At 44.5% G+C, this 27,951-nt stretch overlaps 1 protein-coding gene across 6 annotated transcripts in view; it reads right to left on the bottom strand.

The window, feature by feature from the left end:
* Positions 1-19,303: 19,303 nt before the first annotated feature.
* The window catches only part of FLNA (filamin A), a 117,252-nt gene continuing 108,604 nt past the window's right edge, over positions 19,304-27,951 (bottom strand). For all 6 annotated transcript variants that reach the window (XM_087710879.1, XM_087710880.1, XM_087710883.1 and 3 more), the window contains 4 exons: positions 24,662-24,838; positions 23,763-23,981; positions 21,945-22,133; positions 19,304-19,690 (listed from right to left, as the gene is read on the bottom strand). In XM_087710879.1, coding sequence (XP_087567005.1) covers positions 19,503-19,690; positions 21,945-22,133; positions 23,763-23,981; positions 24,662-24,838 — 773 coding nt within the window. In that variant the 3' untranslated portion in view covers positions 19,304-19,502. The remainder of the gene's footprint in view (positions 19,691-21,944; positions 22,134-23,762; positions 23,982-24,661; positions 24,839-27,951) is intronic.

Genomic DNA, 27,951 nt, shown 5'->3' with positions numbered 1-27,951 from the left:
AGAGCATATCTTGAAAATATGTGCAGTTCTCCTAGATGCTGCCAAATATGCGAAGCATGAATGAAAAAAAAAAGTGTTTCATTTTAAGAATAACTTTTCCAGAAAAGGCACTGATTGAAATTGTGGACATAATTTTGATTGAGTCACTAACCACAAAGCAGATGTAGAATTACAAGGCACTCGTCGCCAAATTTCATCCGGCAGATGAAAGAGTTGGTAACCAGCTCTTTCATAACAGGAAACATATTTGCTCCATTTCTCCAATGTAGCGAAAGAGTGTGTCTTACATTCATGGCTGCTCAATGAACCAAACTGGGAGGAATTGATTTTTCTTCTAGCATTTGTTGGAAGAGGAGGGAGAATGTAGATTCACTGAGGTTTGTAGTGTGTACAGCAATTGTTGAGTGAAAAGATGCAAATACTGCTCTTTCTGGCATTTGTCCAGCCCTGTCCCCAGAAAATCAAACAAAACAGAAACTCTAGGTAGATACTGGAGTATTTTGGCTAGTAGGTACAACTGTCACTAGCACCACACTCTTTAACCACAGCTTTGTTCCTACATGGCCTAGGACCCGGATATCTGCGAGACCGTCTCCTGCCACATACCTCCCAACGGCTGATAAGATCTCACAGGATGGGCCTTCTCTGGGTGCCGTGGACCAGTCAATGTCGGCTGGCGACTCCTCGGGGGAAGGCCTTCTCTGTAGCTGCTCCGACCCTATGGAACGATCTACCCCCAGAGATCCGGACCCTTCCCACTCTCTCGGCCTTCCGAAAGGCTACTAAAACCTGGCTATTCCGGCAGGCCTGGGGCTGTTGACCTCATGAATGAGGTCCAGCCCCGCCTAGATTGAGTGCATGATGGTGTTTTTCTTTTAATCTGCTTTTCTTCCCTATTTTTAATTTTTATCCTTTTTAGAGTTGTACTTCTGTAAGCCGCCCGGAGTCCTTCGGGATTGGGCGGCATATAAATTCATTAAATTTGAATTTGAATTTGATTTTTAAGATTGTTTCTAGTCTGAAATGCTTCAAGGCTGTTTCAGGTTTTGCATTAATTCTTTAGCACTAAAGAGCCGCGAAATCTTCCTGCTCCTGACTCCGCTGTTTTCCCCTGCAAAATCCTGCTGTGCATGAAGAATAGATTTGCGTGGGGGTGGGTGGGTTGTTCTACCTCTCAAGCTACAAACAACCCATTAATCCTCTCCTGTGGATAAATAACAGTCAAAGTAGAGAAAAGCAGTCACTTTGGTTATATTAAAATCTGAATGTTAAAATACATTAAATATTCTTGAGTTAAATTTTGCCAAAGAGTGTACCCTGGCATGATACAAAATCCTGTGTCGTGAGTCTCCCTTGTTCTCTAACTGAAAAGAAGAATTTTGATGAAACTGTCCCTGTTCGCTTTAAAGAATATCTCTGTTAAGAGATCCTGACTTGGGGCACTAGACCTGTGACATTTGAAACCTGCCTTAATTTAACCTGTTGGCCATAGGATCTAAAAGCCAGCGTGAAAACAAGTTCTCCATCTTTACATTATAGCAATAGCAATAGCAGTAGACTTATATACCGCTTCATAGGCCTTTCAGGCCTCTCTAAGCGGTTTACAGAGAGTCAGCATATTGCCCCCAACAATCTGGGTCCTCATTTTACCCACCTCGGAAGGATGGAAGGCTGAGTCAACCCTGAGCCGGTGAGATTTGAACCGCTGACCTGCTGATCTAGCAGTAGCCTGCAGTGCTGCATTTAACCACTGCGCCACCTTGGCTCTCTGTGCGCAGACTTTCCCGTATCCCAAACTCTAAATTTCTTTATATATTTATTAAATTTATTTGCTGCCCATCTCATCACAAGGCAACTCTGGGTGGCTTATAGGGGCATATAAATGTGAGCATAAATTGTTACGCCCGCATTTATTTCCTAATATCTCCTATCGTTCAAACAGTTTGAAGAACCCCTTTCCAAATATTGCCAATGACTAGAAGAAAGCGAGTAGGATAGGCCTTCCTTATCACCACTAGAGGTCTCTGTCAAATCAAAAAGAATGGACAGATGAGGCATCTTGGACTGTTGGAAGAAAACGCTTTATGTTGATGCTGTGGGTGTATGTTTAGGAGGTAACCAGTTCCCTCCAATTACAGTAGCATCCAAAAATCAAATGCCTGGAACAAGCATTTTTTTGTCCCTCAAGTCATATGGAGCCATGGGTATCAGTTAGCAGCCTTTTTTTGCACAGTAAATGAGCTTAACTTGTATTTATACCAGGAATGGATGTCACCAGGTTTTAGTTTGACTGAAAACGTCAATGTTCAGTCAATGGAGCTGAAGTGGAGAAGTCTTTATTGTGTAAAGGACTAGCTTGGCCTTCTTAATGGCCCATTGACAAAGCAGGAAGCTACAGGCAGCTATTCTGTCTTTTAAAACATGTTTCTTCCTTTTCACATCCAGAGAAATATTCTGCCTTTTCAATATTTCCTAGGATATTTCATTTTTTTCTGGGAGAGGGCTGGGTGATAACTTCCCACACTTTCATGCAGCTTTTGTCTGTCTTTAAAGAAAAAAGCTTTTGCTTAGGAAAATGTAAGATACCACAGGACTGTTTCCCTACTTTTACTACAATAGCCTATTATGAATGTGGGAGTCATCAAAGAACTAAAAAAATCAGTGAGCGAACTGAATTAATTGTTGATTTAAGTGTTGCTTTGTGATAATTAACACATACTTTACATCAAATTCTAATCCTTGAGTCTCCCAAGCTGCAGCTCCCCCCCCCATCTGCTACCTTTATTTAGATCTAATGCTTGTTGCTAGGAATGTGACCTTGAGTGCATTGAAATACGTGGAGTGTGAAATTATGTTGAAAGTTCTCTTTCCAAGGACATTCTGTGGAGAATAGAATATTCCCAAACAAGCAATAAAAAAATGGAAGGAGTATGGTGTTCTGACCCTTAAAAACGCACTCCAACTATGCACCCAACTAAAGCTAGTTTAAAATAAATAAAAGTTGTAACGAATCTAACTATGCTTTCAGTCCCTTTGTATGTCTGGTATTTTGTTCAAACTCAGTATTCCCTGAATAGGTCTCCTTTTCCTTAATTCCTTTGAGTCATCCTGCATTTTTATTTATGAGAAGGGTAATAAATCACAGGCTTCGTTCCTGAAAATGGACTTTTATGGCTTATGATGGGTTGGGTCTATGCAATCCAAAGAAAGTGAGGATATCAGAGAGGGGCCAAGCTCAGGAGCGTCCTTTCAGGCTAAAATTATTCTCCCCCCACATGTGAAGGATTGCCAATCTTGGATGTCTTTGTCCGAATTATATTTTCTTTTCTTTAGATTTTGAATCATTAAAGTGCTGAGCTTGATTTTCATTACAGATTAATTTTGTTTCATCTTTCTTAAGACAATAATTCCCCCCTTCCCCTCTCTATCTTTTTTGAAGTGTTTAGGAATTGAAGGAAAAATCCATTGCTTTTGATGAAAGAAATGTCCTTCTGGGTTCGGCTCCAAGTGGGGAAAAAGACAATGGAGATATGGAGGCTGCTTGGAAGGATGGTTTTAATGGTGGACAGGACCACATGGGTTGAGCCCTGAACATAAAAGGTGATCACATGCTTCAATGTTGGTGGAGAAGAAGAGAAGGTCTGAGGGAGGGGCTTGCTAGGCTGTTTATAACCTGTTCAGTCCCACCTCTCTGCTTCCTGTTCCTGTGTAAGAAATGTATTCTGATTGGTTGTCAGACTCCCATGGGGCCATGCAGGGGCTACTCTCTAGGCTGCGTTTTGAATCCAGGTTTGGTTGAGTTCTCAGATGCCATGTGGTCAGTTGGGTAAAGTTCCTTAATCCCATCCCCCTGGAGCTGAAGTGGAGAAGTCTTTATTATGTAAAGGACTAGCTTGGCCTTCTTAATGGCCCATTGACAAAGTGGGGACGGGCAGGAAGCTACAGGCAGCTATTCTGTCTTTTAAAACATGTTTCTTCCTTTTCACATCCAGAGAAATATTCTGCCTTTTCAATATTTCCTAGGATATTTCATTTTTCTGGGAGAGGGCTGGATGATAACTTCCCACACTTTCATGCAGCTTTTGTCTGTCTTTAAAGAAAAAAGCTTTTGCTTAGGAAAATGTAAGATACCACAGGACTGTTTCCCTACTTTTACTACAATAGCCTATTATGAATGTCGGGGGGGGGGGGGAATGTATTTCTATCTGTGTATTTCTTCCTGTGTTAGAGACAATGCTGCCATTTTTATATATTATAGCAGAGACGTGGGAGTGAGGCTTGATTGTGAGGCTGGAGGCTGCTTGGAGGATTCAGCCATTCCAGCTCAGCCTTCACTTTAGTAATAAACCTACAAATGTGCTTGAGAATTTGCCCATTTACCAGTAGGCCTTTATCTTCCAACTGTAAAATGCATAACCTAACATCCAGTCTCCTGGGACTGTGCTTTGATTCTTTTGCAGAAGGAGACAACCATCTTCTAAATGTCTGTATGACACTTAACATTTCTGCTAGATTTTAAGGATATAATTGCACCAAATAAAACCCCCAAAACCTCAACCCCACTACCACCAAATCCAAATTCCTACCTTTGTAGTGTGGAAACATTAAAACTAGTGTGAAACCTAAATATATGTGTCTATGCACATTTTAATTTTAATCCTAGCCCCTAACCCTCCCCCAAAAAGAAACTGCAAAAATACAAATTCCTGGCTGATCTTGATTATGTATTGTCGTCTATTTTATTGTCATGTCTGCTGTGATCCATACACTCAGACTGCTTCACTGTCAAAATGTTACCTAATCCTGTTCGTCAGTTCTGTTCTCCCTTAAACTGAAGCTCCCCAATTTGGAATCCCTCCAAATATGGACTAAAAGTCTTATGATTTGTTTGCATGTTTGTTTATCACATGTACATAGCTGCCCATATATCGTCGTATTCTGGACAGCTGACAAACAATTAAAAACACTATAAAATCAGTGCAATGGGATGATGGCAGCTGCAACTCAACACCTCTTCAGGGCACTAGATTTGGAAATGCTGATAGGCACCATAAAAGCAAAAGTAAAGATTCCTTTAACCTAAGTTTGACGCCTGAGGATTGCATAGACACATCTATATTTTATTTTTCCTGCCATTACCTTCTTTCAGAATCTTTTTTTTTTACACTTTTCATTTTATTCTGTAGCTCTGGACCTTTCTGGATCCTGTAGTAACTGGACCAGAGCTGGCTAAGCTTGTTTTAAACCAGCCAAATTTGATTAGGGGCTGCTGGCTCTGATTTAGTCTAAACTAACAGTATTTATGCATCTGAGGCAGTGGTGGGTTTCAAACATTTTTGGAACCTACTCTGTGGGTGTGGCCTCCTTTGTGGGAGTGGCTTGCCAGCCATGTAACCTGGTGGGAGTGGCTCTCTCTCTCTCTCTCTCTCTCTCTCTCTCTCTCTCTCTCTCTCTCTCTCTCTCTCTCTCTCTCTCCTTCCTTTTGTCTCTCTGTCCCTTTTTTCTTTTTTCTTTCATCTCTCTCTCACTCTTTCTTCCTTCCTTCCTTCCTTCCTTCCTTCCTTCCTTCCTTCCTTCCTTCCTTCCTTCCTTCCTTCCTTTCTCTTTCTGTGTGTGTGTGTGTGTGTCAGTGGGTGGGTTTCAAAAATTTTTGGAACCTCTTCTGTAGGTGTGGCCTGCTTTCCGGGTCTATTGGTGGAACCTCTTCTAACCGGTCCGGTAGATTTGACGCACCGGTTCTACCGAACAGGTGCGAACTGGTAGGAACCCACCTCTGATCTGAGGGAATAGCTAGCACACTTGGAATACAGATGAGGCTTTCAATCAAACCCAACCACCCCTCGTTCTACAAGGGGGAAACCAAACAATTCAACAAGGAGTGACACATACCTCCTGGGATGTGAATCTTGACTTACGGGGAAAGAAATGGAATATCATAGAATATTCTGTTAAAAAGGCAAGGCTGTTTTGGGAAGAACCAGCAGGGTTTTATTGCTACAAGAGCATCATTCAGTAGCAGAATATATGCTTCGCATGGAGAGGGCTGGTGGTGGGTTTCAATTTTTTTTCGAACCTACTCTGTGGGTGTGGCCTCCTTTGTGGGAGTGGCTTGACGGCCATGTGTTCTCTCTCTCTCTCTCTCTCTCTCTCTCTCTCTCTCTCTCTCTCTCTCTCTCTCTTTTTCCCTTCCTTTTGTCTCTCTGTCCCTTTTTCTTTTTTTCTTTCATCTCTCTCTCACTTTTTCTTTCTTTCTTTTTTATTTCTTTCTTTCTTCCTTTCTTTCTCTTTCTCTCTCTGTGTGAGTCTGTCTGTCTGTCTGTCTGTCTGTCTGTGTGTGTGTGTGTTTCAAAAAATTTTGGAAGCTCTTCTGTAGGTGTGGCCTGCTTTCCAGGTCCATTGGTGGAACCTTTTCTAACCGGTTCGGTAGATTTGACAAACTGGTAGGAACCCACCTCTGGAGAGGGCCCAGGGTTCAAGATCTCCATCTTAAAAAGAGCAGGCAACAATAAAGGCCTCGGGGAGAATTGTTGGGGTCCAAATAGTTTGTTTTGAGTATACCAAATTAAAGAGCAGGAAATAATTTAAAGCTGGGCATTTCATGGCCCAAGTAATTTAACATTCTCAGCAACAATGGGGTCTTAGAAAATACCAGGTTAAGTTTATGGAATGTAAGCCTGAATTAGACTTCGGCTCTTTAATGGTAGTATTGACAGAAGAATTTCAGCAAAATACCCCTCCTCCTCCTGTTGGGAGTTCAGAGAAAGTCCATCGCGCCCAACCACCTTCTGTACTAAAATTGGTAACCAGCAGAGCGGATAATGAATTGTTAATGGCTACAGTCTGCAAAAGATTGTCAAGAGGAAGTATTTTATCCCTACATTTCCTCAAATTTAGTTGACGTTTTCCAGCTGTTTGGAAAAAATCAGAGCACATTGGTTGTGACGTTCAGCCGTAGTGTGTGTCCATGCATCTAAGAGAGAGTGGGGGGAAAAATCAATGGAAGAACAGACTTGTCCAGCTGGTGGCATCAGGTTATAAGAATAAAAGCTCAGGCCTAACACAGTGGAACATCCTTGTCAGTGTGAAATGCAACTGGGAAGCCAGGCAAAGAAGTTCTGCTTTCTCTGCCAACTGTTATGCTTGCCAGAAGGAGCAATGCCCAAAGAAGGGAAGATTTGACTACAGAGCTTCACTCTCTGGGATAGTCCTGAGATTCTGCCCTGCATACCAGCACCCGTAATGTGCCAAAATCCCAGGAGATATTACCGTATATACTCGAGTATAGGCTGACCCGAATATAAGCCGAGGCACCTAATATTACCACAAAAAACTGGAAAAGTTATTGACTCGAGTATAAGCCTAGGGTGGGAAATGCAGCAGCTACCGGTAAATTTCAAAAATAAAAATAGATACCAATAATGTTTTTGAATATTTATTTCAAAGAAAAACAGTAAACTAGTGGTGTATTCAATGAAATACTTCACTCACCTCATGATGATGATGTCCCGCTGTGATGATGATGTCCCGTGCAGCCGCGGAAGCGATGTCCCGCCTCCTATGACACACGGCACAGTGATTCCTATCATTGGATCACTGTACCAGAGGAGGTGGGACATCGCTATGTGGCTGCTTGCCATAACAAGGAGGAGGTGGGACATCGTTGCAGAGCGGCAGGAGGGGGAGGAAGGGGAATCGTAAGACAGCCCTGCATTACATTAGAATGTGAGGAGGGGGATGGTGCGATGCGCGCTGCGCGGCAAACTGACACAGAGGGAGGGGAAACTCACAGGGGCGCCGGGCCATTCACGAGCGTCACCCAGCGGCATGGCCCCACCCCTTTTTCTCCTCCATTTCGGGCAAATTTTTCACTGACTCGAGTATAAGCCGAGGCGGCTTTTTTCAGCCCAAAAAGTGGGCTGAAAAACTCGGCTTATACTTGAGTATATACAGTAACCTTAAACTCAGCTTGTCTTTCTGGGGTCCAGCAGCTGCAGCTCACGTCTTAAACTACCCTTTTCTGATTAAGCATTCTAAAGGGCCAGCTAACAAGATGGGATAATGAGAATTGGAATCCAATATACGGTATCTGGATTTACTGAGTTGAGGGAAAGGGCTGTCTATATAAGATTATATTTTCATCCTACTGTTGTTAAGAGCTTGGTTACATAATTAACTAGGGCTGGATCAGAGGTGGGTTCCTACCAGTTCACACCAGTTCGGTAGAACCGGTGCGTCAAATCTACCGAACCGGTTAGAAGAGATTCCACCAGTGGACCCGGAAAGCAGGCCACACCTACAGAAGAGGTTCCAAAATTTTTTGAAACCCACTACTGACACACACACACATACACACACACACACACACACAGACTCACACAGAGAAAGAGAAAGAAAGAAAGAAAGAAAGAAAGAAAGAAAGAAAGAAAGAAAGAAAGAAAGAAAAAGAAAGAAAAAAAGAAAGAAAAAGTGAGAGAGATGAAAGGAAAAAAGGAAAAAGGGACAGAGAGACAAAAGGAAGGGGAGAGAGAGAGAGAGAAAGAAAGAAAGAAAAAGAAAGAAAGAAAGAAAGAAAGAAAGAAAGAAAGAAAGAAAGAAAACACATGGCCGGCAAGCCACTCCCACCAGGTCACATGGCCGGCAAGCCACTCCCACAAAGGAGGCCACACCCACAGAGTAGGTTCGAAAATTTTTTGAAACCCACCGCTGGGCTGGATGATATACTTTATGAAAACATTACTTCCCACCTATGTACTTCTGTGTCTTTTGAGAGTTTAATGTGCCCTCTTACTTATTCTATGGAGATCTGTGCATGTGGTACTTACTGTGAGCCAGTTCTTCAGAATCTATTTTTGGGAGCAGAGCCTTTCGATTTCCTGAAATTGTCACTGAATAGGCCAGGTTATGTGTGAGACGACTTCTCACTGGGGATATCTGCCCATCCCAGATAGACAGGGCCTACTCTCTTCCCTCAAATGTTGCTATCTAGTGTAGGGGTCCCCGACCCACCCCCGGTCCATGGACCGACAGAAACTGGAGCGTGCAAACAAGCGAAGATGCTGGCAGCGCACCAAACCATGCCCCCTCCAGTGGCAGAAAAACCCCTCGCTACAAAACCGGTCCTTGTTGCCCAAAAGGCTGGGAGCTGTGATCCAGTGGATCAGGAAGTATGCCTTTTCTGTTGTGACTCCTGTGCTATAGAACATTTCCCTCCCGAGATCCAGCAGGCCCACAACCTCTTAGCTTTCTGGAAAGTTGTTTAGAGTTGACTTTTCTCCAGACTTCGGAAGCCTGAGGACTTTGAAGTTCGGTAAATGTTATCGATTTGCACATCGGGTTTTTGTCATTTATTTGTTGAATTGGTTTATTATTGTGGTTTTTTTTGTGTTTTTTTTTGTAAATGTGTTTTTATTTTCCATTTTCATTTTGTACAGTCACATATATACTGTGCATAACCGGGGCCATATAACATTAAACAATAAACACAGCCATTCCTCTTGTCAACAATACCCCCCAAAATAGAAACCCAATGTTGTGGTTTTGTTATTGCTGTTAGCTACCCAGAGTTGGGGTATCTCACAAATGGACAGCCATATAAATATTTTAAATAAATATGCACAGAAAGGATTTCCAAAGGCAAAAATCCCATTTCCTCTTCAAGTGTCAGTTTTTTTGAGATAGGCAAAGTCAAGACATGGCTGTTGTTAGGAGACTTGGAATGTACTGAATGTGATTAAGGGATTGTAAAAGAATCTTGGAAATCTACCAAAGCTCTTTTCTATTTCAACTTAACAGTATATCTAACCACCAGTCAAGGTTCCTCAGGATCCTGATATCTTTCCTGTAATGGTCTTATATTCTCCATCACATTAGGGCAGAGGTGTCAAACTCGATTTCATTGAGAGCCATATCAGGGTTGTGTTTCAGCTTGGAGCTGCCGGTTCACCGACAAATGGGCGCTCGACAAAAGCGGACCGAGGAAACCGTGGCGAGAAAACCGTGAGTTTGAAATTGCACCGACGAATGAGCGCAGAAGCGCGCCGACAACAGCGCGCCGACAAAAGCGCGTCTTCAACGAACAAGTAATAACAACTGAATAACCCTAACCCTAACCCTAAACCTAACACTAACCCTAACCCTAACCCTAACCCTAAATCTAACACTAAACCTAACACTAAACCTAACCCTAAACAGAACCCTGAACCTAACTCTTACCTTAATTGAAATCGTGCTTTTGGGGGCGCAGTTTTGTCGGCGCGTTGTTGTGGGCGCGTGTATGACGTCGTGGTTTTTTCGGCACAGTTTCATTGGCGCGCTTTTGTCATGCGCGCATTTGTCAAGTCACGGGAGCTGCCAGGGTGTGTGTGGCTGGGGGGGGGGCATGGCCAGATCAGAATCACTCGTGTCGGGGACAGCTGTGGTGGCCTGAGTGTTCTGCCAGCCAAAATGGGCTCCCGAGCTCTGTTTTTGGCTGCGACAGCCTCCTGCAACCCTCTGCCGGTGAAAACAGAGCTCGGGAGCCCGTTTTGGCTAGCAGAGGCACCGTGGGCTGGTCCTTCATTGTTTCCAGGGTGGCCCCGCGGGCCAGATCTAAGTACTCCTTGGGGTGGGTTTGGCCCACGGGCCTTGAGTTTGGCACCCCTGCATTAGGGCATGGTAGAATTGCCCAGAATGTGGGAAAGGAATACAATGCAATACATAGATCTGCTTTAAAATGATTCTGGTTTATTGTCTCTGCCTTTTTTATATATATAAAGACTGTCAGGAAAGTTCGGGGAACATTCCTGTTAAACACACTATGTTGTGATTAAAAGAAGAGTAGTAGTATGTTAAAACAGCAACCACACCAAAGGCTCTATTAATTCTAATGCAGCCAAGAAGAGCCCCACTGGTGAGATAGGTGGAAATCAAATTTAACCAACCAAATAAATAAATAACGCTGCCAGCATAGGTCCGGCCAGCCAGGGCCTATTGACACATTCTGGGTAGGGGGGCAGCAGAGGGCATGGAAGAAACCATCTCCAGCCAATTCTCCCCAACTTTCTGTTCAGTGCCAGCAACAGATTCCCTCCTGTCCCCCTTCTGTCTGCTCTGCAATGACTTTTTACTTCCTCTGTATATCGGAGAGCCCTGATGGTTTGTACACTGCGAACCGGGTGGGACTTGTTTCCCACAAGCATCCTGGTCAATTTCACATTGCTTGAGAGGTGATGTGGGAGGTGATGTGGGTCAGCATGCTTGTTACTACAGCTTCCCTGTTGTGCATCACCGTAGATAATTGTGTCGTATTCACAAATGAAAGTTGGCAATGCTCATGTTGGGCTAGAAGCCTCATTGCATTACAATCCTACCATCCAACTGGCAATCTAGAGCCGAGGTGGCGCAGTGGTTAAATGCAGCACTGCAGGCTACTTCAGCTGACTGCAGTTCTGCAGTTCGGCTGTTCAAATCTCACCGGCTCAGGGTTGACTCAGCCTTCCATCCTTCCGAGGTGGGTAAAATGAGGACCCGGATTGTTGTTGGGGGCAATAAGCTGACTCTGTAAACCGCTTAGAGAGGGCTGAAAGCCCTATGAAGCGGTATATAAGTCTAACTGCTATTGCTATTCCTAATTCTGCCTTCTGGGTGTCAGAGATGGCCATTTACTTTTTGCCTCTTCCAAATGTAAATCAGTGTTTTACTTTAGATTTCAAAGCTTGAAGTCCTATAGACCACACCAGCAATCCCGATTGTGCTGGCCTTCCTCTTCCTCGTTATGTTTCAGTGAATCTGAGACCACTCCTGTTTAGCAATAGCAATAGCAATAGCAGTTAGACTTATATTCCGCTTCATAGGGCTTTCAGCCTTCTCTAAGCGGTTTATAGAGTCAGCATATTGCCCCCACAGTCTGGGTCCTCATTTCACCCACCTCGAAAGGATGGAAGGCTGAGTCAACCTTGAGCCGGTGAGATTAGAACCGCTGAACTGCAGATAACAGTCAGCTGAAGTGGCCTGCAGTACTGCACCCTAACCACTGTGCCACCTCGGCTTATCTTCATCAAGGTCATTTTCCTAATTCTGTACCATTTTTATTATTATTGCCTCGGGCAAAGAATTTATGAGAAAAAGATGAGCAATGTCACTCAGGTGGTTATTTTTAGTTTTGAAGGATGTAAATGATAATCTTGCCTCTCTTCTCATCAAAGTAGCATCTGGCATTTGGGGGACTGCACTTTTAATATGAAAATGATCACATCTAATTTAGACGCTCATTTATAAAGACCCCCGTGAAAGAGATAGAATACTCTTATCCATTTAACTATTGTGTGGCTGCCATGTGGAGTTTTGACAAAATGGGAAACCTGGTTAATACTCTGCATGTGACCAGGGGTGGGGGGGAGGGGAGTGCAAAATTAGTGCCACTTTGGAATTGTAGGAACCAAATGTGGTTACTTAAGCCAATTGTTTGTGGAAGGAACCAGCCAAATTAATATCCAATAATACCATGATGGAATGACAACAAAGCTTTCTGGATTTTCTCTTTACTCTTTTTGTCCCCAACTGCCAGTTGATGCAAGTAAGAACAACTGGGAGAAGTTTTAATTTCTACATCAGCAACCTGCACCAGATCCAAAATATACAGGTAGTTTGACTTACAATCATTTGTTTAGCAATTGTTTAGTTAAGATGGCATTGAAAAAAGCATCAGTCTTCACACTTACGATTGTTAAAATATCCAATCAGATAAGAAATCTGGGATTTGGTGACTGTTGTGGCCCAGCAGGAGCCGTTGGAGCTGCCACCAGACTCTTGACAGCGAGGGACCCTATGAGTCGGCTCTGGTATTGGACCTGGGTACTTGAGAGACCGCCTGCTGCCAATCACCTCCGCTAGACCGATTAGATCCCACAGATTAGGCCTCCTCCGAATTCCATCCACCGGCCAGTGTTGACTGGCGACTACCCGGAGGAGAGCCTTCTCTGTGGCTGCTCCGACCCTTTGGAACGAACTCCCCATGGAGATTCGAACCCTCACCACCCTCCAGACCTTCCGCAAAGCCCTTAAAACCTGGCTGTTCCGACAGGTCTGGGGCTAAAGAGCTGTTGCCCCCGTCTTGAGTGGTATGACTGTTGTGTGTTTTTAAATTATGTATTGTTATGTATTGTTTTTATTTTTTATCTGTACCCCCCCCTTCCCTGATTTGATTTGTTAGCCGCCCTGAGTCCCCTTCGGGGGAAAAGGGCGGCATATAAATATAATAAATGAAATGAATGAAAATGGAGGATGTGGAGGACCCTGGACAGGGTTCCTACTCCGAGCAGGGCGCAGAGAGGCTGGTTGGCCACCAGGAGGCACCTGAGCCTTGGACCAGTAGGGAGGAGACAAAGGGAGTGTGATCCGGACGTCATGCATTGGAGCAGTGGGGAGGAGCCAAGGGAGTTGTTCCTGGATGCCCGGCAATGAAGAGCTAATAGGCGTAAGGAACAGTTACACAGTTACAGGAGATAATTGCACTCAGCCTGTGGTAATTAGGCTCCTCTCAAGACTATAAAAGGAATGATTGTGCACACGCCCCTTTGCAGGAGTCAACGCATTCAATGAAAGTTGGAGAACTTTCGTGGCTAGCTTGGCAGGCTGGATTGCTGCCAAGGTTAGTCTGTGCTGGATTGCTGCCAAGGTCCTGTCTGTGTGTTAATAAATCCTTGCAGTATCTTTGTCTCAGTGTGTTTTGGTGTAGGACAAGGGTGGGAGGTCATAACAGTAACTGACATGCATTTATGAGGGTTACAGTGTCCTGTGGTCAACATGATTGCCACTCAGCATCTTTCAGCTGGCTTCCAACAAGCAACATCAATATAACGACTGTGATTTACTTAATGACAACCTCAGTTAGAGGTGGAATTATGGTTGCAGGTCGAGGACTACCTGTATTTGTAGTAAATACTCTCCATGAATCTGGTAATTTGAATTGGCTTGCCTATCCATAAAAGAGCCGAGGTGGTGCAGTGGTTAGGGTGCTGTACTGCAGGCCACTTCAGCTGACTGTTATCTGCAGTTCGGCAGTTCAAATCTCACCGGCTCAAGGTTGACTCAGCCTTCCATCCTTCCGAGGTGGGTAAAATGAGGACCCGGATTGTTGTTGGGGCGATATGCTGACTCTGTAAACCGCTTAGAGAAGCGGTATATAAGTCTAACTGCTAACTGCTAGTTGTCCATGTGTGAAGAATGGAAACCAGCTAGTGACACTCAGGCATTCTGAGGCTTCTCTGTCAAGTGAAGTGATATCCTCAAGTGGGTAGACACAATTCAGGATCTTGTGCCCGTCCAATTAGTCAGGTTAATGGGAGGAAGGAGGAAGTTCCACTGGACAAATACTTAGGCAACACCCCAAAGCATAGTTTGTCTTTGGAACTGGCTGGAGCACTTGAGGATTGAAGCTTTGTTCCAAAAGTTCTTCCACTCTGCAATCTGCTCATTTGTAGATGTAGCTATTTAACACATTTCTTGTAAATGTGGTTGTTTAGGAACTTGAAGAAGTGTGTAACAGGAGTGGATAAGTAATGTTGCCATTTAGATAGTCATAACTCCCAAGTAGCTTATTCAGATATGCCAACATTTTATCTTGTGGGACATTGCTCATCAGAAGTATCTGGGTAAACCCTGAACTCCAGCCTCTTATTTTGAGAAAATGAAATTTAGCCTTAAAACTGAGAGCCCTGGGAGTTTGGATACGGTTCCACCACAAAACCGCGGTCGACTAAAGCGCGCTCGACGAAACCGCGTACCTGACGTCATCACAGTGCGACGAAAAAAGCACGCTGTGAGCGGTAAAGCTAAAATTAACGCGTAAACCTAAACCTAACCCCCCCAAACCTAACCCTAACCCTAACCCTAACCCTTAACCTAATGCTAAACCTAACGCTAACCCTTAACCTAACCCTAACTCTAACCCTAACGCTTAACGTAACCCTAAACCTAACCCTAACCCTTAACCAAACCCTAACCCTTAACCTAATGCTAAACCTAACGCTAACCCTTAACCTAACCCTAACTCTAACCCTAACGCTTAACGTAACCCTAAACCTAACCCTAACCCTAACCCTAACCCTTAACCTAATGCTAAACCTAACGCTAACCCTTAACCTAACCCTAACCCTAACGCTTAACGTAACCCTAAACCTAACCCTAACCCTTAACCTAACCCTAACCCTTAACCTAACCCTAACCCTAAACCTAACCCTTATCTTTACGTGAATCGGCTTGCTTTAAAAGCGCTTTTTAAAGCGCCCTTTTTCTCCACGGTCGTTGTTGTCGCGCTGCTGACGTCAGCGACGCGCTTTAATCGGGCGCGCTTTAGTGGACCGCGGTTTTGTCGTGCGACGTTTGGATACACCCTTTCTTGAACTACTCTTTGTAGCAGGAAAGTGCTGTAAAATGTGCTTTTCTAAAGATGGGCATGGTTTTAAGAAACTCCATTTTCTGCCAACTACTACATTTCTGAAGTTTTAGACCAGGGCTGCGAAACTCGCGGTTTAGTAAGGTGGAAAGGGGAGTCCTGATATATTACGTGATGATGTGAGTTTGACACCTGTTTTAGTCTCTTCCACAGAATTGTAGTCTATCCACATAAGTTTATGAAGTCTCCTGCAGCCAAGTTAATTGCTGGAGCGCCACCCGAGGGGGTGTTCTTTTTAAAGCAAAGATCAGTAATCACAACCTTAGCTCTTGAAAACTTTCTAAGGCTCCAAGGAATGCCAAATATAATTTTTCAGTGGAAACGGGAACAATGGACAATTAGTCAAGTTGGCCCAAGCAAAGTGTTCTTGTCCATTCATACGGATTTGTTGAGGAAACTCTCAATTGGTCTCTTTAAACATTAGTTTTCAGGCCTATTAGGCATCACTGATAACATGGAAAGAATTAAAAAAGGAGGAGGGCAGCTTGCCAAGAACTAGGAGGGGACTCCGTTTTTTACTGTATAAAGGAAGCAAATACAGTCGGATGCCATTCCACGTGTTGCCTTGACTACAAAATTAAAGGTGAATCCTTTCTTCTTGGAAAAGTCGGGTTTGCGTGATTCTGCATTTAACCATTATAACATTATAAAGGTGGAATATTATATACCGTAGTCACTTCTGCTATTTTAGAAGTCCAAATGAATGTGGCAAAAAAAACCTAGCCAACATAATCTGTATTGTCCTCTCTTGTCTACTAGGCAGTGTTTGCTAAATTTATATCCCCCCCTTTTTTTTTGCTCTAAAGCTCAAGGTGGCAAACAGTACATAACTCTTCCTCCTCCCATTTTTTCCCTCTCCAATCACCCTGTGGGGTGAGCTGGGCTGGTTCAAAGTCATCCAGTCAGCTTCTCTTTCTGAGCAGGGACTAGAATCTTGGTCTCCCCAATGTGAATCCAACACCTTAACCGTTATAATATGCTGGCTCTCAACTAATTATGAAATGTTGTGTCCTGACCAGCAGATGGCGCTGTGCAAGGCGCCTCTGAAATTCCGGGCGACCCAAAGTGGCTTCCTGGAATCATCTCAGACGTAACCGGGCCCTGTTCCTACATGGTCCTCCTCGGCGATGGGAGACATTGGTGGAGGCATGTAGACCAGCTCCTGTCAAGGCTAAAGACCCACTACGAGCCCATGCCCTCCCGATTTGCACAGCGCCATCTGCTGGTCAGGACACAACAAGTAAGACTATCCATGGCTACTTATGGTCGTTGCTTGTTGCCTCCAATATCAATAAACTAATTGCCTATAAATGCCAATTGCTAGGAAACGAGTAACAGGTGATTGCTGTGTATTTGTTCCTGAATATGGACTGCCCATTGGCATCTGGTTAATTGCTCGGGGAAGTGACTCCCCGTCCTAGTTAGATTCCTTCTCTGATCCGATGTGGATTTTCTTACCTTAATCAGACAGCGCTTTAGACTTAACACATTCTAGACATCTTCTCAGAACGTAAGTCTAAGACAAGCTTCCATACTTGAATAAATGTCTTACTATGACACTTTCTCTGTTAGATCAGTTAAAGGCCCACACCTGGTATATGTTTTGATGGGCAAATGTGATTGCAAGAATTCAATTCAGCCCGACAGAACAATCCTAGGAATTCAAGTCTAGAGTCAGCACCTACTTTTTGCTCAGATAAATCTCAAAAAGAGTTTCCAGTTCACCGAATGCAATTATGATTCCTAGTAATCTCTGAACCTCCTCAGAAGATTGGGTAAAGTTCAAGGAGACTTCTTCTCCGATATAGACGGTCTATCACAGTGGTAGTCAACCTGGTCCCTACCGCCCACTTGTGGGCGTTCCAGCTTTCGTGGTGGGCGGTAGGGGGTTTTGTCCAATACCGAAGCAATTTCCTTTTTTAAATTTAATTGACTTCCCTACTTTATAAATCACCGTTACTGTGGAACCGGTGGGCGGTTAGAAAATTTTACTACTGACAAGAGATACAAAAGTGGGCGGTAGGTATAAAAAGGTTGACTATCCCTGGTCTATCAGCTTTCCCTTTTCTCAGGCTACTGAGAGATGATGGATGGTTAGAAAAGTCAGCTGATCTCAACAAGGAGGGCTATCCATTTCAATGAACTAAGTAGAACAGGGTTTCTCAACCTTGGCCGCTTGAAGATGTCTGGACTTCAACTCCCAGAATTCCCCAGCCAGCGAATGCTATCAAAGCTATGGTCAGTCACTATCAGGAGCAGATTCTTGAAGCAAGGGAACAGTTTCACGTGGCTGTATCTATCAATGCCCAAAGTTTTTGGGAGGGCTCCAACTTAACAGGGGAAGGATGGGAAGGGCCATACGTAACGGTGCTTTTCTGAATTCTGAATAATAACTTCTATGTGGTGATTAGTTTTTTTTTTTCTATTAAGAGAAAACCTTAGCTGAAATTCCAATTGGCAGCCCACTCTCTATATAACAGTGTTTCTCAACCTTGGCAACTTGAAGATGTCTGGACTTCAACTCCCAGAATTCCCCAGCCAGCATTCGACATGGTTGAGAAACACTGCTCTATAAACTACAATTCTCAAGGTGCTGAAGTAAGGCGAATGAGGCGAGGTACTTTAATATTTGTTCATGACACTGTTAACAATTTTAGATATTTACCATTTTAGGTTTGTGCCCAGAGTCACTTGCTCATGAAATAGGTGGCTTTATAAATTAGATCAGTGTTTCTCAACCTTGGCTGCTTGAAGATGTCTGGACTTCAAAATTGAAGCAAAATTGAAGCAATTTATCTAATTCAGTGTTTCTCAACCTTGACCACTTGAAGATGTCTGGACTTCAACTCCCAGAATTCCCCAGCCAGCATTCGCTGGCTGGGGAATTCTGGGAGTTGAAGTCCAGACATCTTCAAGTAGCCAAGGTTGAGAAACACTGAAGTAGGAGATCATTGGACATAACCCAGAATCTCAACCGACAATGGCTGAATAGGGCATAGAATACGAAAAGGGGGAAAAACAGTCAGAAACCACCAACAGACCGATTAGATCCCACAGACTAGGCCTCCTCCGAATTCCATCCGCCGGCCAGTGTCGACTGGCGACTACCCGGAGGAGAGCCTTCTCTGTGGCTGCTCCGACCCTCTGGAACGAACTCCCTGTGGAGATTCGGACCCTCACCACCCTCCAAGCCTTCCGCAAAGCCCTTAAAACCTGGCTGTTCCGACAGGCCTGGGGCTAAAGAACCGTTGCCCCCGCCTCGAATGGTATGATTGTTGTGTGTTTTTAAATCATGTATTGTTTTTGTGTTGTTGTTAATCTGTCTGTATCCCCCCTACCCTGGTTTGAGTTGTGAGCCGCCCTGAGTCCCCCTTCGGGGGAAAAGGGCGGCATATAAATGAAATAAACATTCAAACATTCAACATTCAACAGGCATTTGAAGCAGAACTTTTATTCCCTTCCCTTATCAAAGAAAAGGTACTGGCAGTTGTGCACAACCACAATTTAAATCTTGGAAGGACTAAACAAGGATTTGGCTATAAACTGGCAAAGCAAGGAGCAGCTCTTGCCACTGTGGTTATTGATTGCCCACAAAGCTTCCATCTCAAGCCATTAAAGGGGAAAGGACAGAGAGACGAAAAGAGACCAGCCCGTCTGCACTCCAGGAGAAGCAGTGGATGGCAACAATATGCACCGGTACAGTATCCATGTGCCATATATTTTGTCGGTAGGGAAAGCGGCCTTTCTGGCAACTCTGGGGGAGGAGGGCACAAGTTCAGTTCATGGGCATGAAGCTGGCATGCTGGTGAGAAAAAATCAAATCGAGCCTCCCGCCGAGGAAAGAAAGACACGGGAGGGGGAAGAAAAAAATGATTGGAAATAATTATTGCTGCATGTAAACAGATCCACAGGAATCTCTTCCTTCCAAGGGCAACCCGCCCGCCACTCATCCCTCCCACAACATGAGCCGACCTCTTTGGGCATCGGCCCTGCCAATTAGTAAGAGGCAGGAGCATTCCAAAGGGATTTCAGGAGGGGCAGTGTTACACTCAGGCAGAGGGAAGAGCTTTTAAGGCACGGAGATATGGAAGGGGCTGCCGGGGATGTGTTCATCTCCCCATTTCACCACCAGGATGTAGTCGCCTCTGTCCTTCAACAGGTAGGTGACGTTGTACAACCGGTTGCCCAAGTGCTTCACCACAATCTCCTCACATGGGGTCTTTGGGCCGTGTACACCCACCAGCAACATGTTGTTCCCTGGAGAGAAAGGAGGAGAGAACTAGTAAGGGTTGGGCTGAGTGGACCGCCCACTTAATTAGAGTGTTTAAAACAATTGGCTTGGATTCACACGTTATGAATAAACTGTCCCACAAATCACAGTAACTAGGTTCACACAAATCATTAAGCCAAAATCAACCCAATCACATAATAGCCTATAGCAATAGCAATAGCAGTTAGACTTATATACCGCTTCATAGGGCTTTCAGCCCTCTCTAAGCGATTTACAGATTTTTAGCAAATTGCCCCCACAGTCTGGGTCCTCATTTCACCCACCTCGGAAGGATGGAAGGCTGAGTCAACCTTGAGCCGGTGAGATTAGAACCGCTGAACTGCAGATAACAGTCAGCTGAAGTGGCCTGCAGTACTGCACCCTAACCACTGCGCCACCTCGGCTCTTATGTACTAGCCTAGCTAGTACAATAATCTTTCCTCCTTCCTTCCTTCCTTCCTTCCTTCCTTCCTTCCTTCCTTCCTTCCTTCCTTCCTTCCTTCCTTCCTTCCTTCCTTCCTTCCTTCCCTTCCTCCCTCCCTTCCCCAATATATGTAGGAGTTATTTCCCCCCGCCCCACTGCCCTTTATCTTACTTCTTTCTTTTCCATCAATTGTGCAACATGATCACACTTGAATTGACCTCCCTTTTAAGCATATTAAAATGTAACTGGATGCCTCTGTTCACAGATGAATGCATAGGATGAAGCAGTCCTGCTAGCTTTGTAGTATGGCCCATGAACTTGGCTGCACCCTGGGGGTCTCGTACCGCTTCCCCAATCTTTGAATAAAACTTCCTAAGTGGCTTTTTTCAATCACAAAGTAGGGAAATGAATAATCAGCCTGAGCCCTGAGGGATTAAACTCCAACATCTAAGGCAGTTAACCTCTGCCACAAGAATTTGAGCATGTCCCTACTTTGTTTCCCTCCCTCCACATCAAAATGCGTGGTTTAAATATAGCTTTAGTTTTGACTAATGTTTCTACTGAAGGACCCTTGATGGAAACTGTGCTTCATCTTTTGCTGTTCAGAAGCAGCATGTTAATTTGAGGCATTAAGAAATAAAGCATTGGAGGGCTAATGCAAGTTTTTCCAATCTTTTTCTTTCAGGAACATGAATTCCAATGCCCATTTGGAGTGTGGCAAATGTTTGTATTTGGGTTGGGTGTGTGATAGCTAGAATTCTTCTTGCTACATAATTTTACTAAGGTGGAATACATCAAGAACGTGATCTAGATTTTCATCCATTGCTACTCTGAAGGTCTGAGGGTGGATGTGGCCAGCTATGTGTTGTGACTCAGCAGCAGTCTTCTGAGTCTTTTTGGAATGCAAGATTAACGATGCAGCTGGGGGCTCGTTAGTGGGATTTGGGGGATAAAAGGACGGATGGTGCCACGCCCTAGTTGCAGGAGTCAACGTTCCTTGGCTCGTTCAACATTGATTGATCATCAGTCGTGGTTTATGTAAGATACACTTGGAAAAGTGCTTCGTTTTCTGTTAACCCTGATTCAAGAAGATACACTCGGAGAAGTGCTTTGATTTCTGTAACCCTGATTCGTAGAGACTTTGGAAGAAGTGCTTTGCTTTCGTTTTGTTCAACTTGTGTTGCTGTAAGAGAGATTTGTTTTGTATTCTGTTATCTGGTCAGAGACTGTATTTATGTTATTTTTGGGCTCGAAGCCAGTCTGAGCCGAGAACTGATAAAGAAAGTTCCTTTTAAGTTTGTTTGCCTGCCGTCTGTTAACAAGCGGAGAAGGGGGGGACAGAACAGCTATGTATTTAGAATATTTCAGGTTAATAGGCAGCCTTGAACAGATCAATCCAACTAGTTCACCCTTCCTACTCTCTCAGCCTTCCAAAAAGCCACCAAAACCTGGCTGTTCCGGCAGGCCTGGGGCTATTGACCTATGTATAAGAGGTGCACCCCCCATCTAAGTTGAGTGTATGTTGTGTTCCTTTTAAACTTGTTCTTGTCTTTTCCCTATTTTTTATTTTTTATTTTATTCTCGTATTTGTAAGCCGCCCGGAGTCCTACGGGATTGGGCAGCATATAAGTTTATTAAATTACGAATTACGAATTAGGTCCCCTAGTCACTGCTCAACTGAGCCTTCAAAAGCTAACCCTACAAAACATTGGGATGTGGCTTTCTAAGAAGCCATAAAGTATCAGTATATCTGATGAGTGGAGAAATGGGATTTTCTATGCAGCTTCCCCGACTCTACAGGGTTCATTTACACCCACCTGCTTTGCTGCAGTCGACTGTGAAAGAGTTCTTTTGGCCTAGAAATCCCTTGTTGAGGCCCAACCCTTTGGCAACTACTTTGCTGGCATCTGAAGCAAATTTGGGTGCTGCACCATCAGGCTTGGGGACTCCATCCATGAAGACCGAGGAAGTCTCATGGAGGCTGTGGCTGGGAACAAGGCGGGCCCCTGCCAGGAAGAAGAGAGGAAGTTAATTACAACACAATCCAGTCATGTCAAGGCAATGTGCCATTTGTTCTCCATCGTCGCTTCTTAGATGAAAGCTCCAGGCTTTAGCAGAATGCAAGGAGGTGACCCCAGTTATATTTCTACAAAAGGTCTCCAGTTTCCCCAGCCTATGGTCCCTTTCAAATGGTTGAGGGCTTCTTCTAGAGATGATGGGGCTGCCCTTGAAGAGTATTCGGAGACTTCAACTCGTCCAGAACGCAGCCGCGCAAGCGATTGTGGGTGCACCTCGGTACACCCACGTCACACCTATCCTCCGCGAGCTGCACTGGTTACCGATCAGTCTCTGGATACGCTTCAAGGTGCTAGTCGTAACTTATAAAGCCCTTCATGGTATTGGATCTGGGTACTTGAGAGACCGCCTGCTGCCAATTACCTCCCACAGACCCGTTAGATCACACAGGGTTGGCCTCCTCCGGGTGCCATCTACCAGCCAATGCCACCTGGCTATTACCCGGGGGAGGGCCTTCTCTGTGGCAGCTCCGGCCCTCTGGAATGAACTCCCCGCAGGGATTCGGACCCTCACCTCTCTCCAGGCCTTCCGAAAAGCCGTCAAAACCTGGCTGTGCCGGCAGGCCTGGGGGTGATGAGTTCCCTCCCCTCTCGACATGTATGGTTGTGCGACTGTTGTCTACTTTTATTATTTGTATTTTGTCTTTTATGTTCCCCCTTTTTTTCCCCCTTGAATTGTTCGCCGCCCTGAGTCCTCCCGGAGAAGGGCGGCATACAAATAATAAAATACATACATAAATACATACATAGGACTTCAACAGTGAAGAGGGGAAAAATTGAAAAATACAGACATAAAATTAAGAAATTAAGAAGAATCTCTAAATAGATCACAGGCACGTTTTTTTCTCCCATTGTGTGGCTCTCACCATTATCCTCAATGTCTCTAGGCTTTGAGCAAGCAAAGCAAGTAGTAATCAATAGAATGAGGGACACGGAGTTCCAAGAAGAACTAAATAGGTTGCCTCTCCACAGTAGGGACAGAATCAAACAGGGTGTGTGGGAATCGGCAAGGTATCTAAATGACCTGATCTTCCCAAAACAAAGAATAGCTTTCTTCAGAGCCAGATTTAACCTTCTTCCTTCAGCACTCCTCCAGGGCAGGTATAAGAGAACACCTATAGCAGAACGGGTTTGTATATGTGGTAAAGGAGAAGTGGAAGATAATTCACATGTTCTATTACACTGCGAGCTATACAGAGCTTGTAGGTCTGCACATATTCTCCCCTTATTAGAGAGATTGCCAGGGAGAGCAGACAATTTTTATCTAGGCTTTCTCCTCCAGGACACTAACCCGGTTACCACGTCTGCAAAGTTCTGTGCGGCTGCAATGTCCATAAGAAAAAAATTTCGCTACAGAAGTATAGTTGTCATCTTCTACCAATTATCTGGACATACCTCTAACAATCTTTGGACCATTATGTTATTATCCACTTTTAATGTCAATACTTTTTAATTATATTTCAATGTTAGTATTTTTTAATACAGTGTAAAAACTAATGTGTATCGCTGGTCTTTGACCGTAATAAAGATTTTACTTACTTACTCCCATTGTGTGCTTACCTGTGATTTTAGCTTTGAAAGGACTGCCAGCAATGTGATATGGACCACCGAATTTGATGGAGATGAGGTAGCTGCCAGGTGCCATGGGTGTGTAAATGACCTTGTAGCCCTCCGAGCACTCTTGGCAGTCCATCTTCACCTTTGACGGACCATCAATAGTGACAGAGAGCGTCCCAGGCCCAGCGTTTGTAGTGTTGACTATGAATTCAGCAGGTTTTCCTACAGACCAGAGGGAGGGAGACAAAGAACATAGGAAACCAGTTAGGTAGCTGTTGTGGCTCGGCAGGAGCCATTGGAGCTGCCGCCAGACTCCAACAGGGAGGGGTCTTATGAGTCGGCCCTGGAGGATGTGGAGGACCCTGGACAGGGTTCCGACTCTGAGCAAGGCGCAGAGAGACTAGTTGGCCACCAGGTGGCGCCTGAGCCTTGGATCAGTGGGGAGGAGACAAGAGTGAGTGATCCAGAATACACCTGTGAGTTGTTCCAGGATGCACGCCGGCGAGGGGCTACTCGGCGTCAAGAACAACTACGTAATTACAGGAGGTGATTACGCTCAGCTGATGCTCATTAAGATCCTCTCCTGATTATAAGAGAGACTGCTTGTGCCACGCCCTTCTTGCAGAAGTGAACATTATGGACTAACGAGAAACAAACTTGGCAGGCTGGATTGCTGCCAGAGTTTGTTTGCATTGCTGCTAAGATTTGTAGGACTTGCTGCCAGAGTGCTTATCTCTTTGTTTATGTGGCTTGCAGCCAACGAGAGTCTGGACTGATTAAAAAATATTCTCATTGACGTTGGTTTCGGCTTTCGTTCCTGGACGGAGAAGGGGGGGTCAGAACAGGTAGCTTTTACCAAAATCTCACAGTAGCCTTTGGCTTTAGTCGAGGTTCCTTTTTACCTGTCACACCACCTTCCAAGCCAGGGCCATAGGCGGATACCATCCCTGGGTCTCCAGCTTGGCCTATTTCCCCAACGCGAATCTTGAAGGGGCTGCCAGGTATGTGGCTCCCATTGAACTTGACATCAACTGAGTAGATGCCATTCTCACGGGGAATGAAGCGCACCGCATACTTGTCTGTAGCAACACAAAGGTGGAGAAAGGAGCATCTTAAAGAGACGTGAACCTTAAAATGATTACCGTACACAGGAAAAGGAAAGGACAGGTACCTACATTTTTGCTTTTTTCTTCTGAATCTGATGTTGACACTACTCTCCGTGTGAAAATCGTACAATATACAGGTAGTCTTTGAGTTACAACCATAATTGAGCCCAAAATTTATGCTGCTAAGTGAAACATTTGTTAAGTGAGTTTTGCCCCATTTTGTGACTTTTCTTGCCACACTTAAGTGGATCATTACATGGTAGCGTGGTTGCTAAATGAATCTGGATTTTCCCTGTTGCAAAAACTGATCACATGACCCCAGGACACTGCAACCATCATACATATGAACCAGTTGTAAAGCATCTGAATTCTGATCATAGGACCGTAGGGATGCTGCAATGGCCGTGTGAGAAACAGTCATACGTCACTTTTTTCAATGCCATTGTAGCTTTGAACGGTCGCTAAATGAACTGTTGTAAGTCAAGGACTACCTGTAGTCAAGTATACTACATCAAACCTGAGCAGTACTTAAGACAGTATAAAGGAAGATGTGCATATGTACTGTATGAGTAAAAATCTTTAACATGTTAATTTAAGAGCCAGACACAACAAACATGTATGGAACAGGTTCAGGCTTGCACAAATATATTAACAAATTAGATCTGTGTTACTGGTTAGAAGTAAAAGGGGTTTACAGACAATTCAGCTCTCCCCATTCCCTATGTCTTTGCAGGCCACCAACCTTTGCAAAAAAGACTACTGCACTTTTCGGAGTATAAGACACACACTTTTCCCCACTAAATGTTGGTGCATCTTATACACCGAATACGGCCATTTTTGGCCTCCTGAAACCCTGCCCCATGCGTCCCATTTTTGCCAAAAACAGGCCCGTTTTTCACATAAATGGGGCGCGCAGATCTTTGGGGAGAGCTCCTGGGGGCTGGGGAGGGCAAAAACTATTTTTTCCTTGTTTTCCTCTTCGAAATCTGGGTGCGTCTTATACTCCAGTGCATCTAATAGTCCAGAAAACACAGTACTTGCTTAATCTGCAAATAGAACTGACAAAGTTAAACTGATGTCTTCCTGACCACAGAATTGTAAGAACTATAGTCCTAACATTTCCGAAGGGCAACAGCTGATTCAATTTGTTCTCATTAACTGCCTTCTTTGGAGCTGCCACTTATTGGGAGTAGATCATTCAGAGATTGGGTCAGAGGTGAAGGCTCTCCTTTCATGGCTTTGAAAGTAATCTGCAGAGAAGGCAGGGACTTCACACAAAAGCCACAGCTGTCTCGTTTTAGCACTGCTCTGCAATTGTCATTGTGTCTCCCCTTCACATGCAGTCATAATATTCAACAATAGATTCTCAACCACGCTGAAGCTTGCAAGTTACATGGCAGGAAATTCTGTACGGGAGAAGCAGCAAGTCCTGCATCTCCCCACCCTAAAAGCGTGGCACGACAAAACCGCGCTCGACTAAAGCGTGCCCGATTAAACCGCGTCGCTGACGTCATCAGTAGGGCGACAACAGCGAGCGCGGAGAAAGAAGGGCGCTTTAAATAGCGCTTTGAAAGCAAGCCGATTCAAGTTAAGGTAAGGGTTAGGTTTAGGGTTAGGTTAACGGTTAGGGTTAGGTTTAGGGTTAGGTTAAGGGTTAGGATTAGGTTTAGCGTTAGGTTTAGCGTTAGGTTTAGCGTTAGGTTTAGGGTTAGGTTAAGGGTTAAGTTTAGGGTTAGGTTTAGGGGGGTTAGGTTTAGGGGTTAATTTTAGGTTTAGCGTTTACAGCGTGCTTTTTTCTCCGCGCTGTTGTCGCGCTGTGATGTCAGCTACGCGGTTTCGTCGAGCGCCCTTTAGTCGAACGCGGTTTTGTGGTGGAACCCTCTAAAAGATGGATAGATTCAACTTCATTTGACATAAGAATCCATAAAACTGCAAGTGAGCAGGGATCTCTGGGGACCATAACTTCAAAGGAGTGTTGTTAGTAGGTCCTAATCCATCCCTCCTTAGTTCCCGTGACAAAGAGGGGGGAAAATTGCTATGTACAGAGTTCACACAATCTTCTCAGTAAAAGTAATGACTCCGTGGAGTGGAGTTTGCCTCCTGGTGACTACAGATGTTGTTTTCTTGAAGGTTGAGTATGATGAATACACAGCAAGGAATCGAAGAACAAAGCTTTGCTTTGCAAAGTTGTTTTGCATTGCAAAAGCCCCAGTTCAGCACTGGCTAAACCAGGGCTTGGACAGCTAACAATATGGCATGATTTTTCATACTGTGACCATAGGTTACAGCAAGCATAGGAATCAATGATATATACAGTTAGCATTAACTTTTAGCAATCACTTGCGTGTGTACGCACACACGCCAAAATAGTGACTACAATCAGGGCCGGATTTTCCTATAGGCTAACTAGGCTTCAGCCTAGGGCCTCAAGATCAAGAGGGGCCTACATTCAAATTGTTAGCAAAATTAAAATTACACTATTCTAAAAACAGTGAACACTAAAACACTGAACCGAAAATAAGGAGAAATTCTACGCATATGACTAATAAACAAAAATGTATTGGTTAAGATCGTTCCAGTGCCGCGGCAGTTGGGGAGCCCACCCACGTTCCCAGCACCGGCGGTGGGGCGAGAGGCGCGGCCGCTCCCAGTAGCCACCCCGTCGACGCGGAGCCCACCAGCGGCCAGGCAGGTGAGGGGGGGCAAGCCAGGCAGCTGAGCGCAGCAGGGGAGGCAGCTGGCCTCGCTGCCTTTGCCGCAGAGCAGAGCCGCCCTCCGTCGGGCGGCCAGCTATATATATTGATATATATTGATATATATCACAGTAATGATGTATTTTATTGTCTCTCATGTAATTTACAAACTTAAAAATGGGAGGTGAAAGGGCCTCCTAAGTGGAATAGCCTAGGGCCTCTTTTCATCTAAATCCAGCCCTGGCTACAATCTTACGAAATCTCCATATCCTTTCGCAAGTTCTTACAAAATTTCAGCCATTTCCTTTTAAGTTTGGGGAATTAGCAGGCGTTAGCTATCTGTGTTGCGAGCCCTCGTTTTACACCGCCACGAGCGAGCTGACCTATGTTGAC

This window comes from Thamnophis sirtalis, unplaced genomic scaffold, assembly GCF_051295495.1.
Source record: "Thamnophis sirtalis isolate CommonGarterSnake01/CBP01778 unplaced genomic scaffold, rThaSir2_p1.2 scaffold_3, whole genome shotgun sequence".
Classification (NCBI taxonomy): Eukaryota; Metazoa; Chordata; class Lepidosauria; order Squamata; family Natricidae; genus Thamnophis; species Thamnophis sirtalis.
The sequence above is the reverse complement of the archived record's forward strand: the minus strand, read 5'-3'. Positions and strand labels throughout refer to the sequence as shown.